Consider the following 15,052-nt stretch of genomic DNA (forward strand, 5'->3'; position numbering starts at 1 on the left):
CATGTAATTCTTTCTAAAAAGTAGTGTATGGGAACTTCTGATGCTACTTGACTCTCTCTCTCTCTCTCTCTCTCACTCTCTTAGAGAGAGAATTCTCTCAAAAAACCCAAAGCCACCTAACATCAAAGGAATTGGTAAGAGGGCACATTGATAAATGCATCCCTAATTTAGTTCTTTCAATATTGTCGAAAGAATCATTCTTTTCTAATGGACCTTCAACAGAAAATGAGATATGACATTATATAAAGCAACATTGATCCCAGCTCTAATTGAAATCCTGAAACACTATGAAAGAATCCAAGGTAAGAAGAACATTCTTGAGAGAGCAACAAAGTCCCTGACCATTGGGCCAACAGGTGCTCTTGTTTAGATTTTTTTCATTTTTTGACTCATTTGAGGGCTGCCAAGTTCTATTATGATCCAACTTAGTTTGCAGTGTTCGGAGTTTTCAATTAAATTTACAAGAATTAATAACAGAACATATTTATCAGACGAATGAAAAACATATAGGAAGTTTTTGGTTGATATACGTTTTCCTATTTAGGCCTGCTGCAGCTGAGTTCAAGTTCCTAAATAATGTGTCCAACCAGAAGCTCTCTAGTTATCAACCACTGAACCAGAGAAAGAGAAAATATTTAAAGGACATGCCTATCTCAATATCAGTAGGAGAGGAAGATAAAACATTAAGGGACTATCAACCATGTGGCATGGCCGCTCAAAAATCTAGAAAACCCCTAAAATCACCCAATAATTTTACAAAATAATAGTTTCCTTCCTAAACGATGTAATCACCCTATGATTCAAGCACTCGCTCACTGTTATGGTACGTTTGGTTCACGTGAAAAAACTCCATCATGTGATTAGGTGTAGGAGTATTTTCACATCAAATGACTGCCAATTGGTGTGAAAAAATACATTGGAACCAATTGATGTGAAAATACTCCCACACCTAATCACATGATATTGTTTTTTCACATGTAAATGCTTCCCGAGAAATATTTTCACATGAACCAAACATGCCCTAATAAAAGGAAAACCCACTTAAACGAGTGGGTTCAACCTTCCAAAAGACGACTCCTCAAAAAACATCTCTTTCTACAACCTTTCTACATATCCCCACACATAATTTGCCTCTATAGACATCCAACCCCCATGATTGGATAGTACTAGTCTATAAATGTTCTTGGCCCATTCCTTGCTGTCCCACTCAAAGATTGAACGGCTATGGGTCCTCGGACACATACTGATTATATGTGTGTGGACCATTGTTCGTAAAATCACCTGATCTAACCGCTAACCACCTGGTTAGATCAAACCAGCTAGTGGCCAGTTTTGATTTTGAGCGGTTAGGGGGATCAACCGATATTTAAAAAAAAAATTCAAAAAATTGTATATAAATTCTTAAAAAAATAAGAAATTTGATTTGTAATATATTTTTAAATATTCTTTACATTATGGTAAAGATTAAAAATTGTTTTGATCATTAATACTCAATTTTATATTGTCCCGTCTTTTTTAGAAAATTTTAAAAATAGCCTTTGAAAAATATAAAATAGGTTAAAATCTATTTTTTTTCCATTAATTTTCAACTTCATTTGAATGTGTTTTGTTTTAATCATTCTTTATATGCTTTTCATATTTTAGTAGATTTTTTTTTTGTATATTTTTATTTTTTTTTAAAATTTTCAACACTTTTTTGACTGCCCGGGACTTGCCCGATTAGAGCGGTTGAATAGACCGGTTTACCGATTAGGCCAGTTAAACCACTTCAAGATCCATATCCGGTTAACCGTTCCCGTTCGATTTTGTGAATATGGGTGCGGACACACAGAAAGGCTTCCCTTGTCTAAATCCAAAACGTCCCTTAGATCACTCCCAAACAAGAGACTAAAAGGTGAAGCAAAATCGTTGTTTTAGATTGCTTTAGTTCACCTACAAAGTACCCTCAAACAAGAATTGTGCTCTACATGAAAACACAAACAAGAATTGCGCTCTACATGGAAACACAAACAAGAATTGTGCTCTACATGAAAACACAAACGAGAAAGGGCTTTTTGCTACCTAGCTTAACCTTGCAAAGCCCTCTAGAGTGCTTTGACATTGCATGCCCTTGCAAACAGACAGAGAGAGAGAGAGAGAGAGAGAGAGAGAGAGAACTCAAAAGTGCAGTACCTACAGCATCATAGAGAGAGAGAACTGAAAACTCACAGTTAAGAAGGTGCTGCATCATGGACAGCACTGAAGCTGTTATCCCTGGTTTTGGAAACAACGGACCTTTAACACATTGAACTAAACAATCTAACAGCTACTGTAGCTACCAGAAACTCCTGGAAAAGCACATACAGAAAGAGAAGTAGAGATCAAAGACCCAATGATAAAATAACAAAGGAGTGGACATCACACTAATAACCTTTCTGCATCTACCTCTCAGATAAACACGTACAGCTAGGTTTTTGGGTCTCAGGTCCAGTACATGGCTCTCTCTGTAAAGAAAACACAAGAAGGGTAATGACATGGACATGCTTACGAAACAAGTAAAACAAGATCAAATACTTTGTTTTTTTTCAAAGCAAGTTGTGTATATTCACTTTTAAGTTCTAATTTTAATGCACTACATATTTTTGTCAGTAGGGAAACATGGAATGGAAGTCCATTACACCTATTATAATTATAACATAGAACATGATATTAGAATACTGGAGTATGTGTCATGTAGAGACCATATAAATTAATAAAAGCTAAGGCCAGCAGTAATAAATGTTTACTTCTGATATTGCCGAGGTAATTGTCATTATATTTTCTTTGAGGCTTTCAGATAGCACATTACAGATATGACCAGAAAACAAATAGTAAAAACATGTTCAACATCATAAAGCCTGCCTAAAATAATATCGCAATTGTATAGCAAATGCTGAAGGATAATCATATACATAGCACCAGCATTGATAGGTGACTAAAGGATGCGCTTTTGGCTAACACCTGGTAGATGATGGAAATAAGGTGCACATCATCCTATATAAAAAATAAACAGAACATGTTCACATCATCCTTACATGTGTCATGTGCAACTGTGACAATAAGCAATGTCAAGCAACTGCAGTTTTGTGCAAAGTATTCCATGCAATTTGGCACTTCAAAGCTTGGCACTTGATAATGAGGACTGGTTTATGATTAATCATGGACTCTCTCATGAACCATCACCATTTCCAAGAGGAGCTTAAAAGCAAATCTCTTATTCATTCTGGGCCAAGTTTCTCTATCCCACAGAGAATATGTATGCACTGGATAAGTAAAGAAGGCCCAATCCAGTAAAGATTAGTAGAAGAGCCCAATGGAATTAGAATCCACTGACAGCATAGAGAGATATGTCCAAATAGAGATGAATGTTAAGGGCAGATACCAAGCACAAGCTGCGGTCCTTGTGAGGTTCAAAGTGTTCAAATTTCTTGCCCCCTTAGTAAATTTTGATTAAGACACGCTTCTTGTACCACTGTCAACAAAAGTTAACCAAAGAAGAAATAAAAAAATGAAACACACTGAACCACGCATGAGAGATGATAACTACAAAACTATCAGAACAGCAAATGCCCTTGGATTTCAATTATTCCAAGTTCTGATAATTAAGAATAAAAAGGTTCGTATGAGCGAAATATATCACTGGTACCATTTCCAAGAACAGATCAACTACAGCCCATATATGTCCCATCCAAAATACCAGAAACAATGTTATGAAACCATCAAATGAATTTCTATGAAAATATGCAAGAAAAAGTTTACCTTAATTCCCATGAAATGATATCAGCCCCAGTGATGAGAAATCAGCAGAAAATATCCAAGGGTGATAAAAGAACCAAAACCAACCCCAATTACACAAAACAAGGGATTTGAACCAGCAAAAAAGCCTTCCTTCTGCTCATACTAGGTAGGATTGGATCACAAATCGTTATAACTGATCATCCTCAATGTGTAAACACAGTATCATTACGCCTAGGAGGCCTATCTGGTATGCTCCCAGGCTTAAACTTCGAAGCCTCATGCCTTGCCAACTCAGGAGGCACCGGGCTATTGCTCTGTACAAGCATCTGCTTCAAATCATAGAATACCTCAGTATCACCGAGCGTTAAAAACGTGGTTGCTACACCAGTCTTCCCTGCACGACCAGTACGCCCAATTCTATGAGTGTACATCTCTATGTTTCCTGGCATATCATAGTTAATTACATGGGCAACATCAGGTATATCAATCCCACGCCCTGCGACATCGGTGGCAACCAGCACATTAAACCTCTTCGTCCTGAAACCCTCGAGGCTTATCTCTCTCTGATCTTGACTCTTACCCCCATGCAATATGGTCACCCTATAACCCGACTTATCGAGCTGTTTTGCCAAAGTATCTGCTGCTTTCTTTGTATTGATAAACACAATTGCCGTCTTATCCCCAAGCTCATTGAGAAGCCTTTGCAATCGAAACAATTTCTCTGATTCCTTAAGCATAATCACATGTTGGGTTATGAGTTCGGTGGCCTTACCAGCTGTGCCTATGGTAACCACAACAGGGTTCCTGAGGTATTTTCTTGCAAGCCTTTCAACTGCAGGTGGCATTGTGGCACTAAACATGTACGTGGTTCGATAGATTTTCTTGGCATCAAGCTCTTCATCCTCATTCTCGGGCTTTAGATTGCTTGAGGGCATGGCATCAAGAACACCAACAACCTGGGGCTCAAAACCCATATCGATCATTCGATCTGCCTCATCCAATACAACGTAATTGCACTGGTTCAAAACAGCATACCTTCTTTCCAGGCAATCGATAAGACGACCAGGTGTCGCGATCACAACCTCACATCCTCGTCGTAGCTTGAATCCTTGCTCTTCGATTGATTGACCACCAACAACCGAAACCACCCTAATATCCAAGTAATGAGCAAACTTTATTGTCTCTTCTTCGATTTGTTGGGCGAGCTCTCTAGTGGGTGCCATAACCACAGCATAAGGACCTTCTGCCTCATTTTCTTCAGTCATGGGAGGAAGCCGAGATATATAAGTAAGCATAGGAAGCACAAAAGCAGCTGTTTTACCAGACCCAGTTTCGGCTATGCCTATAACATCTCTCTGTTGAAGCCCTAAGGGGATAGCAGCCATCTGAATTGGCGATGGGGTCTTATAGTTTGCCTTATAAACGGCTTTTAGAAGCTCAGAACTCAAATTACCTTCTTCCCAATTTCGCATGGGTCTTGGGATCTTGGATCCCTTGTAAGAGATATTAAAATCCTCTCTAAAGATCCGCCAGTCTCTCTCTGTCATCTCCTCAAGCTTCTTCTCAGACCAGTGGCGATCAACTCTCATATCAAAAGTATCGTAAAGGTTTGCTGCCTCTTCTTTTTGGCGTTGGGCTAAAGCCTCTTCGGGTTTCTCTTCAACGCCATCTTTTTTGCGAATCTCTTCTCTCAAGTCCTTCTCATTTTTGGCCGCCAATTTCTTTTGTTCTCTCCTATCCATTCCAGCACGAAAGCCACGCCCAAACAAGAGCTGGGCTTCATGAGGGTTTTGGTAAAGGGCATTCATGTCTCGAGAGGTGTCCTCCGTGTTCTCCCAATCAAAAGAGAACCGGAACTTCTCACTAGGCTTTATGACCCGCTTCTTTGGCTTCTTGGTGCCCAAATATTGCTCCTTTATGGATTCGAGCTCCTTCTCGCGTTCTCTCTCTGCTTGCTTCTCGATACGAGCCTTCTCTCTATTCTTTGCTTCCTCATCTCTCTCTCTACGACGATCAAGCTCACGCTCGCGTTCCCTTTCTCTGTCATGGTGGCGATCTGAGGGAGTGGCTTCAGTGGGTCTGGCAAGCAATAGCTTTCGCTGCTCTTCAAGATGCTTCCTTTGCTCTGCTGCTTCTTCCTCTCTCCTCTGCAACGCTAATTGCTCTCTCTGAGCTTTAGTTAAGAAGACTGGCTTCTTGGGTGGAGGTCCAATGTCTTCGAGAGCTCTCTTCATTTCAAAGAGGAGATGTTTCTTTCTGGCTAGTCCAAGTCTCTACCACAAAGATGGATTTGAAATTCTGCAAAAGATACAAAAGAAACGGCATTTTACAAAACCAAAACCGGAAAAGTTGTCTAAGTGAGTTCATTGATGAAGAAATATTTGCATTTTTTTACGAATTGTGACGATTAAATTGCAGATTCAGAAGCAAAGCGCAAACAACTAAATAGGAGGAATGTGAAAAAGAATGGTTTGAACTGAAGAATTAAAGAAGCCAATGCACAATATGAGTACAAAGAGAAATGCGGAAACCAAATATACATGAGGGTGCATGTGCACATATCACATGTTTGTGTGGGTGTGGGTGTGGGTGGGGGTGTGTGTGTGTGTGTGTGTGTGTGTGTGAGAGAGAGAGAGAGAGAGAGAGAGAGAGAGAGAGAGAGATCACAAAACTTTCTTGTTTGTAGTAATAGACAATCAGAAAATACTAGGGGCCGTTTGAGTGCCTGGAAATATATTATCTTCGAAATACATTATTGGCGTAATACATTACCTGGAAATGATTTTTACTGTTTGGGTAGCATCTGGATGCAACCTAAAAATACATTGCTATTGTTTGGCTACGTCTGGAAGAACTTTGAGAAATGCATTACCGCCATTTTGGCTTGGAAATAATGCATGAATTTTACCTGAAGTAATGTGTTTTATTTGTACAGTTCTTAATATTTTTCCTTTTTTGGGATAGAATATCAATTGAAATTATAATTACTGTGTTCAAATATGTGAAGGCAATATCCACATGAGTTTTGATGAAAGGTATAGATGTGGATACAAAAATCCTATTAAGGACAGATTTGTTTCAATTGTTTCTCTTTTTTTGTTTTTGATCATCAAGTTTGATTGTTTGTGTCAGCTTCAACTTCTGAAATAATGGAGTATTCATCATGTATATAGGGAAGCGAATCATGTGGAAAAGAAGGTCATAAGTTTAAAGATAGCTACTGTATGGAGAACATGAGTCCAGAATTTATTCATTATTTCTTGATTTCAATATATCTACTGGCCCTTTAGTTAAGCCTTTTGATCGTATGTAATTTCTTAATTTTTCCGAATTAATGAAAATGGGCAGGGACCGCTTCCCCTGGTTGTTTACTCAAAAAAGAAAAACTACAAAATCCATGCTCCATAAATCCTTTGGTAAGTGAATAGTTTTCAATAGAACTTGTAACATGATAGAACCATTCTTCCTTGACAATGCTATGGGGATAAACATAACCATGAATCATTCTTCCTTGATAATGCTATGGTCGTAAACATCAGGCAGATCCTAATATAACACTCCTTACGAAGTTCATAGAAAAATTAAGCACGTCCAAAGAATATAATATTGATATTTAAGCTAGCAAAGGAACAGATAAAGGATATTGACACATAAAATAGACCAGTCAATCAAGCTGTATCACTATGAATTTTCTCAATACTTTTGAAAAGATGAAGTAGCTGCAGGAACCAAAAGAAGCTTGGTTATAGTTGCTTCACCAAGAAATGAGTAAGAATTTCATAACAACATCAACATTTCCACAAAAGAAGTGCCAAAAAAGACAACATCAAAACAAGGAAAAAAAGAAGGAAGATAATTTGACAACAATAAAACTGTTCAAACTTCAAAATGAGAATGTGAAACAACAAAAATTAAGCAACTCATGCTATTGCAGATGCACAATTCAGCACTTATTTATTACAATTCAACTCCGTCAACCTCAATTCCTCCTAAGTGGAAGAGATCTGCAAGTAAAGGTCTCCTTGAAACCTGATCTCTCCTTGAATCTCAGAGAGAGATGAACAGTTATCATATCTTTTAAACCCCTAATATGACCAAAATGTATAGGAGTCTCCTTATTTATGTTTCCAAGTTAACCAATAACACATGGAGGTTTCAAAGGTTCAGAAGATAACGCGGACCAACAATCCAAAGCCCAAGAGAGTGAGCAGTCACAAAAATCTCAACTTCTTATACTTAAGAAATCAATAACCACTCATCCCTGTACAGAGTTTAAACTCGTGAAAAACTAGAGAGAGACGAATTTTCCAACAATCCAAAACCCTAAACTTATTTTTCAAGCTGAGAAAGCCCCATAGCAATACATGCATGGCTCGAAACACAAAAAAGCTCCACAAAATCCCAAACCCTAACCCCAAAAAAGAAAATAATCATATACCATAGCATCCATGCCCTAGAAGAAGACTCAATTTATTGCAGAAAAAGACCTAGAAAAACCCTAAAAAGCAAGTAAAAATAACTAGAAACCAAAGTAACAAACTTATCCATCAGATTAACAATCTTAATAGAAAAAATAATAGCTAAATAATACCAAAAACAAAAAAAACGTAAAGAAAATCGATCATACCTTCGACGAAGATTAATGGGCTCCTCGCTAGGAAAACTTTGGTGGGAACAAGACTACTTTTTAACGGGAAATGAAAGTGCGCAAAACGGCATTAATGCCCCTCCTACACTAAGCGTAGGACGATAATACCCCTCGTTCTAGAAGTTTACTGATTGCCCAACTGTATGCTCCCGCGGGAGCACTAAAGAAAAATATCATATTGTAAAAACTTTTTATTTCTGGAATAGAGAGACAAAAAGTTAGAAAAAATTTATATAAGGTTGCCACCTTAAAAATCCATTAAAAATATTGTTTTAATATTAAAAAACCTTCAATTGATTATCTCGAAGATGTATAATTATGAAGAAAAAAAAAAGATTTTGAGTAAAAAAATAGAATATCTTGCAACACGTTATCTACATCCGTTATTTTCAAGATTTTCATATGTGGTTTTAACTATTTTTAAAGTTTATAATTTTATACTTAGATATAAAAATAAATTTCAGATAATTTTAAGAATTTTTTACACTAAAATTATATGATGAAATTTAGAGGTGCGCCTTTGGATGGTTTAAGGTGACAACCTTATACAAATCACACCCTAAAAAGTTACCAGAACGGCATAAATACCCCTCCTACAATAAGCGTGTAAGACGATAATACCCCTCGCTCTAGAAGTTTACTGATTGCCTAACTTGTATGCTCCTGCAGGAGCACTAAAGAAAAATACCATATTTTGGAAACTTTTAATTTCTTAAATAGATAGATAAAAAGTTAAAAAAAGTTTATTACCTCAAAAATCTATTGAAAATATTGTTTTAATGTGGAAAAAACCCTCTAATTGATCATACATCGAGATATATGAATATGAAGGAGAGAAAAAGGATTTTGAGTCTCAAAAATAGTGCATCTTACAGCACATTATCTAAACCGTTTATTTTCAAGATTTTTTTATGTGGTTTCAACTAAGGGTGTAGTTTCTATAAGGTTGCAAACTTAAACAATCCAATTAAGGCGCACCTTCAAATTTTATCAAAACATGTAATTTTGATGTAAAACATTATTAGGATTACCCCAAAATCTATTTTCATATTTATACATCTTGTTCTTGATCAATTATATTCAACATTAAAACAACTTTTTATGATGGATTTTTTAGGTGCATATGTAATTCTACGTTTGAAGGTTGCAACCTTATGTAAACTTTTTCCTTTAGATGATCCTAATAATTTTTTACGCCAAAATTACATATTATGATAAACTTTGGAGATGCGCCTCAATGGGATTATTTAAAGTCGCAACCTTATACAAACCGCATACTAAAAAGTTAGGCTATTCATTTTGTGTTTATTGAAAATTGTATTCCTTCCTCTATTGCCTTCTGGATTGCCTTATATCATTGAAGGGAAGATTTATTTTTAGGAATCACTCAAAATAGATCTACCTAATCAGTTAGTATTTTAACTATTTTCAACTATTCCAATTCATTATTATGTATATTTTGGATGGGATTTTTGAGATTTTGTCTTAATTTATTTTTATAAATTTAGGCATATTCACATTAAATATGAATCAGAAAAAGTGAATATTGAGTCTTAAAAATGATTTTGTATTTCTTTGTTGGATAGTTACTTTTAATTCTTTAAAATTGTCAAACACGCATATTTTTTAGCTCCAAATTTATGGATCTAAAGCAAAAAAGATATAAAATGATTTAGAGTATATTTGGTCTTAAATCTTTGGAGAAGTATGTGTCAACTAACTCACCAAATATTTCTCCATTAGTAATTATTACTATATTCCTTGGTGGAAAAATTACATATGGACCAGGTTTCCCCCAATTTTCCTGTTTGATCATTTGCCAAATTTACACGAATATTAGCCCATCCCCAAGCAGGAAATTCAATATTTTATGCTATTTTTTTAGTTTAAAAATTATTTTTTCTATTTATTTTCCATTTTTTTAAAAAAAATTCTTCATTGAATTTTTGAGTTTTTTGAAAAATGACGCCAAATATTAAAAAAATAAATAAAATATCACATGCACGTGTCACTAGATTGTGGGACTTCTATGAAAGGGAGGTTTTTGGGCTTCTTTTGTGGGAGAGAGAAAGGGGGAGAATGGGGCTCCACAGGAGGTGAGAGGTTTTCTATTGAAATTACATATCATATCCTTTTCTAATATAATGAGATGGAATAAATTCATGTAATTAGATTATTTCAAGGGCAACTCATTGTCCAAAATTTTGGATTAGAGTTTTCAAAATTCACCATTAGTACGGTGAATTCTAAAATAACCCATATATATATATATATATATATATTATAGATGCGCTCATCAATACGCACCTAATAAAAATATCAAAAAACTAATTTATACAAAATAAATTGACCAAAATACCCTCAAAACTTTTCGGGGGTATTTTGATCAATTTATTTCATGTAAAATATTTTTTTGATATTTTTATTAGATTTGCCTAACTTTGAAGAACAAACGCCTAAAATTTAAAGTGATTTAGATTTGTGAAAAAAAATTAAAATTTAAACACGAAATGAGGTCGTGACCGTCAAATCGGCCCACATTCAAATCTAGGTTATTAGGCGTTTACTCTAGCAGTACGCATATGGGCGTACACGATCTTTTCCTATATATATATATATATATATATATATTAGCAAGCGATGGTCTACAATGAGACCATTTACCTTTTGTATAGGGACCTGATAGCTTGGGTGTGTCGCAAACTTCAAAAACATATCTTTTAAACTTTGAAATTGGTCAATGAAATAAATATAGCCACTCAATGTAACATCCAATTATCAAGATTAATTGTGATCACCTATTACCAAAGGTAAATGGTCTCATTGTATACTTTCCTTTTTAGCAAAGGGTGTGGTTTGTATAAGTTACGATCCAAGTAGGGTGTACGTCTAAATTTTATCATAAGATGTAATTTTGGTGTAAAAAATTCTTTGGATGGCCATATAATCTATTTTCATATCTAATTGTTAATTTTTAAACTTCAAAAATGGTTCAAATCAAGTAGATCTATAAATACATAAAAATCTTAAAAATAGATGGTCTAGATAATGTGTTGGAAGATGTACTATTTTTTGGAATTGGAATATTTATTTTTTCGCATATTCATACACCTCGATGTCCATATTATCAATTAGAGAGATTTTCAACATCAAAACAACATTTTTCGATGAATTTTTGAGGTGCGTCTTAATTCTACATTTTAAGGTTAGGACTTTATATAAACCTTTTTATTTAGCAAATTTGGATACTTTATTCCCAAACAAATCAAGAGAAACTATACTCTACACATAAATGCAAGTGTAAACATTTATTCATACAGACCTCAAATGTTACTAGCAAACAAATGAAATCAAAGAAAACAATAGTCCTACACACAAACCGTCAAGACCCAATCTCTCTCTCTTCAAGCATATGGAGAGGCCCTTAAAGCTTTGCATCAGGCCTCAAATCTTCTCTCACAGCCTCCTCAAACGCCCCCACCTGCTCTCTCTCCAAGCTCACCAAAGCGACTACTCCCCCATTGTGCCCCACAATGGACGTGACCATGCCCGGTACGGGCCCGGTCCCAGCCCTCGCAGCCCCGGCATAGACCGCTCTCCCCCACCCAAAATCAACTCCCGCAAATGCCAACCTACTTTGATCTGAAACCACGAAAACCCCCTCTCTCCCGAACTCTCTCCTTCCCCTAAGCTCCAAAAGATCGATAACACTCGCCCTGTACTCATCATCCACCTCTCTCTTCGCTCCACTGATCAACCTCGCCGCATTTGCCAGCCCCTCTGGCCTGCATAATGCATTTGCGTCAACACGTGCACACACAAACACGACCGCCGTGCCATAGTAGCCATTGGGCAAAGGAGGACTGCACCTAAGCCTTGTGTCTATTGGGAAGAGGAGGCGCAGGTCGCCCTCGAGGCCTAGAGCCTTGGTGCGTGCACGCCATAGGCATGAGGCGACAGCATCGAAGGTGGGGGCGTTGTGGGCCTTGCGCTTTAGTGTGGAGAGATCAGCTTTTGAGAAGAAGTATGAGTTTTGGACCAAGTGTTTGAAGTGGGCCTCTGAGAAAAGAGGGGGGTTTGTGAGACCTTCATTGGGGTCGTGGTATTCAGGGTGGGGGAGGGTGATGCGGGGTGGGTCTCTGGGGGTGAGGGCCTCACGTGCCCACGTTGGTGAGTTAGAGAGAGAGGGGAGATTCGGGTTTCGGGCGAAGAGAGAGGCAGTTGTCATGAATTGGAGTGCGCCAAATGCATCACACATGCAGTGGTTGAAGGTGTAGGCCAACACGAAGCCACCACACAGGAGGCGGGTCACCTGGAGGCAAAGGACATGCGAGAGTTGGAGGGAGAGAGAGACAGACAGAGAGAGATTTTATTTAGATAGGAGGGACAGAAATTCTATGGGGAAATAAGATGGATAATTCTATTTAGACATGGGAGATAGAAAAGCTCTAGTAGACATGAGAGCGAAAGAAAGATGAGGGCGAGAAATATTAGAGATGGGAGAAGGAAATTTACGTGGAAACTGGGATTTATGGTATTAACTTTCGGTCGAGATTTCAGAAATTTTTAGGGAGGGATTTTTTTTTTCAATTTTGATATTAGTGTGATCTTACAAACATCGAATAACTTTATTTTTCATTTTTTACTTTTTGGCATTTATGGGACAGTCCCGTGGATAAGATATTGGACTGCCCAATATCTTGGACAGTTTGATAATGGCAATGTTAGACCTCACTATGATATATTCTATTATTTTTTATGGAGTAGTGAGATGTTCCAATCATCGGACCGGCACACTTAAAAGGTTAAGTATGGATCATTTTGATGTATGGAACATTGGGCCTAGTGCTTGATTTGGGAAATGCTATTTCCTTGCAAGGGAAAAATTTGGTCGCCTCATTGCATGCCAAAAAAAAAAAAGGATCTTATTCACTTCCCCTTCCATATGTCTGCAATCTATCGGCATTGGTCAGTCCCGCACATGATCGGCGACCCTAGTGCCTGACCTGGGAAATGCTATTTCTATCCATATACAAAAGGGAAATATTGTTGTTGCCATTATCGGCCCCCCTCCCAAAAATGGGGCGGTCCAATAAAATTATCCATTAGACTGTCTGATGCCAAAACAAAAAAAAACAATTTAATGTTTGTGACACCGACCTATGGGCAAAATTAGAAAAAATTTAAAAAGGATCTCAATGTAAAATTTCTGAAAACATCAACAAAGGGTAATTATGTAAATTTTACCTACTATGTAGGTAATTTCCCTGAATTTTATGCATACGTAAGACATGAATTCAATATATAGAGAAATTCTAATAGGCATGAGAGAGATGGAATCTAGTGGGATAGGAAAGAGAGAAATTCTTTTATACATGTGAGACACAGAAACTAATAATGGCATTGAGGATGTGACCCTTAATAGAGCAAAGTGACATAGTAAGATTTATGTAGTCGACTCCAATTAAATAAAAAAAAACTATATGATGAAGGTGATGTGAGATAGAGAAAAGATCCGATAGCGAGAGAGAGAGAGAGTCACCTGCACCCGGAGCAAGGGAGAGTCAGTGATGCAAGAAGGACCCCAGACATCATCCACCAACAACTTATCCAAGCAAGGAAAAGGAGGCTTCAACGTCTCTCCACATGCCGCTGTTATCTCTCTAAGACTCACATTAGCCTCAGCCTCAACAAATCTCACTCCTTCTCCATTGCACTCCACAACCAACTTACCTCTCACCCCATTCCTAAGCCTCCCAGCCAGAGGATAGTAGTAAACAAGAGCTCTCCCTAAGGCTTCTCTAATGGTGATTACAGGGTCTTGGCTTGATAGAGATGGGTTGTGTGAGAAAAAATGAATGAAGGGTATGTGGTTTCTTAGGCCTAACTGGTCATCAATGTTTGATAAGTACTTGAATTCATATGGGGTGGTGGTTTTGGGTTGGATTAACAGGGCTCCATGGACATGCACTGTGAATTTGAATGATTGGGCCATCTCTCTCTCTCGCTCTTTCTAAAGTGTATATTTAATGTCTCTATGGGCTGGTGTGTCTATAGGTGCTCTTATTTCTCACCCTTTGATTGTATATGCATGAGCACTATGACCTCTTCTTCTAAATGGCTTTTGGTCTCTCTCTCTCTTTCAGCTTTTCCTTAGCAAATGGGTGAACCTTGCAAGAACAAGAACAAAAGCACTTGCTATATATAGTTGCCAGTGCATATGGATTAGATAGAGAGAGAAAAGGAGTTTTTAGAGAGAGAAGTGGAAGTTTTGGAAGTGGCCACGTCAAGTTAGTCAGTTGAAAAGTTGGTTTGGTAGAGAGATAGGGTCCAGGCCCTCATCTAATACTAACAGAAAACCTTTTGGCCATGACTCTTTTAAGTCTAAAAGCTACTACTGCGGTTTTAAGTTTCGGCTTTATTTCATAATATCAAATTTCAATTTCTCCATTATTTCAGCCAAATGTAGTTATAACGAAATCTAATGTGAAAATTGATAAATACGTATTTGGAGTTTCATTTATATGTATTTGAGTTTCATAGCCGTCAATCTTGAGAGAATAATCGGATAAAAAAAACCGAAAATAATATTTATAAATTACATTATAACAAATCTATAATACGTTGACATTATTGTTGACTTATTCT

At 37.1% G+C, this 15,052-nt stretch overlaps 2 protein-coding genes across 4 annotated transcripts; both read right to left on the bottom strand.

The window, feature by feature from the left end:
• Positions 1-1,895: 1,895 nt before the first annotated feature.
• On the bottom strand, positions 1,896-8,448 carry LOC18439514 (P-loop containing nucleoside triphosphate hydrolases superfamily protein). Of its 3 annotated transcripts, none has more exons than XM_020670517.2 (5): positions 8,384-8,448; positions 3,778-6,054; positions 3,401-3,490; positions 2,425-2,483; positions 1,896-2,327 (listed from the first exon to the last, which is right to left on the bottom strand). In XM_020670517.2, the coding sequence occupies exon 2, from the start codon at positions 5,988-5,990 to the stop codon at positions 3,960-3,962; it is 2,031 nt and encodes a 676-aa protein (XP_020526176.2). In that variant the 5' UTR covers positions 5,991-6,054; positions 8,384-8,448; the 3' UTR covers positions 1,896-2,327; positions 2,425-2,483; positions 3,401-3,490; positions 3,778-3,959. The 3 variants fall into 3 exon arrangements, with proteins under 3 accessions (XP_020526176.2, XP_088720306.1, XP_011625330.2); XM_088864180.1 differs by having other exon boundaries at positions 3,054-3,490; XM_011627028.3 differs by lacking the exon at positions 3,401-3,490.
• Positions 8,449-11,695: 3,247 nt separating this feature from the next.
• Positions 11,696-14,399, bottom strand: LOC18439513 (benzyl alcohol O-benzoyltransferase). The gene is made up of 2 exons (XM_006849677.3): positions 13,947-14,399; positions 11,696-12,716 (listed from the first exon to the last, which is right to left on the bottom strand). The coding sequence occupies exons 1-2, from the start codon at positions 14,397-14,399 to the stop codon at positions 11,829-11,831; spliced, it is 1,341 nt and encodes a 446-aa protein (XP_006849740.2). The 3' UTR covers positions 11,696-11,828.
• Between the last annotated feature and the right edge of the window lie 653 nt (positions 14,400-15,052).

Source organism: Amborella trichopoda, chromosome 4, assembly GCF_054954075.1.
Source record: "Amborella trichopoda isolate Santa Cruz 75 chromosome 4, AtrichopodaSantaCruz75HAP2 v2.0, whole genome shotgun sequence".
Taxonomy (NCBI): Eukaryota; Viridiplantae; Streptophyta; class Magnoliopsida; order Amborellales; family Amborellaceae; genus Amborella; species Amborella trichopoda.

Excerpts from the sequence above, each read along its gene's own strand:
- LOC18439514 (XM_011627028.3), bottom strand. The coding sequence starts at position 5,990 with ATGAAGAGAGCTCTCGAAGACATTGGACCTCCACCCAAGAAGCCAGTC.
- LOC18439513 (XM_006849677.3), bottom strand. The coding sequence starts at position 14,399 with ATGGCCCAATCATTCAAATTCACAGTGCATGTCCATGGAGCCCTGTTA. Across the intron at positions 12,717-13,946 it reads CTCCCTTGCTCCGGGTGCAG|GTGACCCGCCTCCTGTGTGG; the intron begins GTGACTCTCTCT and ends CTTTGCCTCCAG.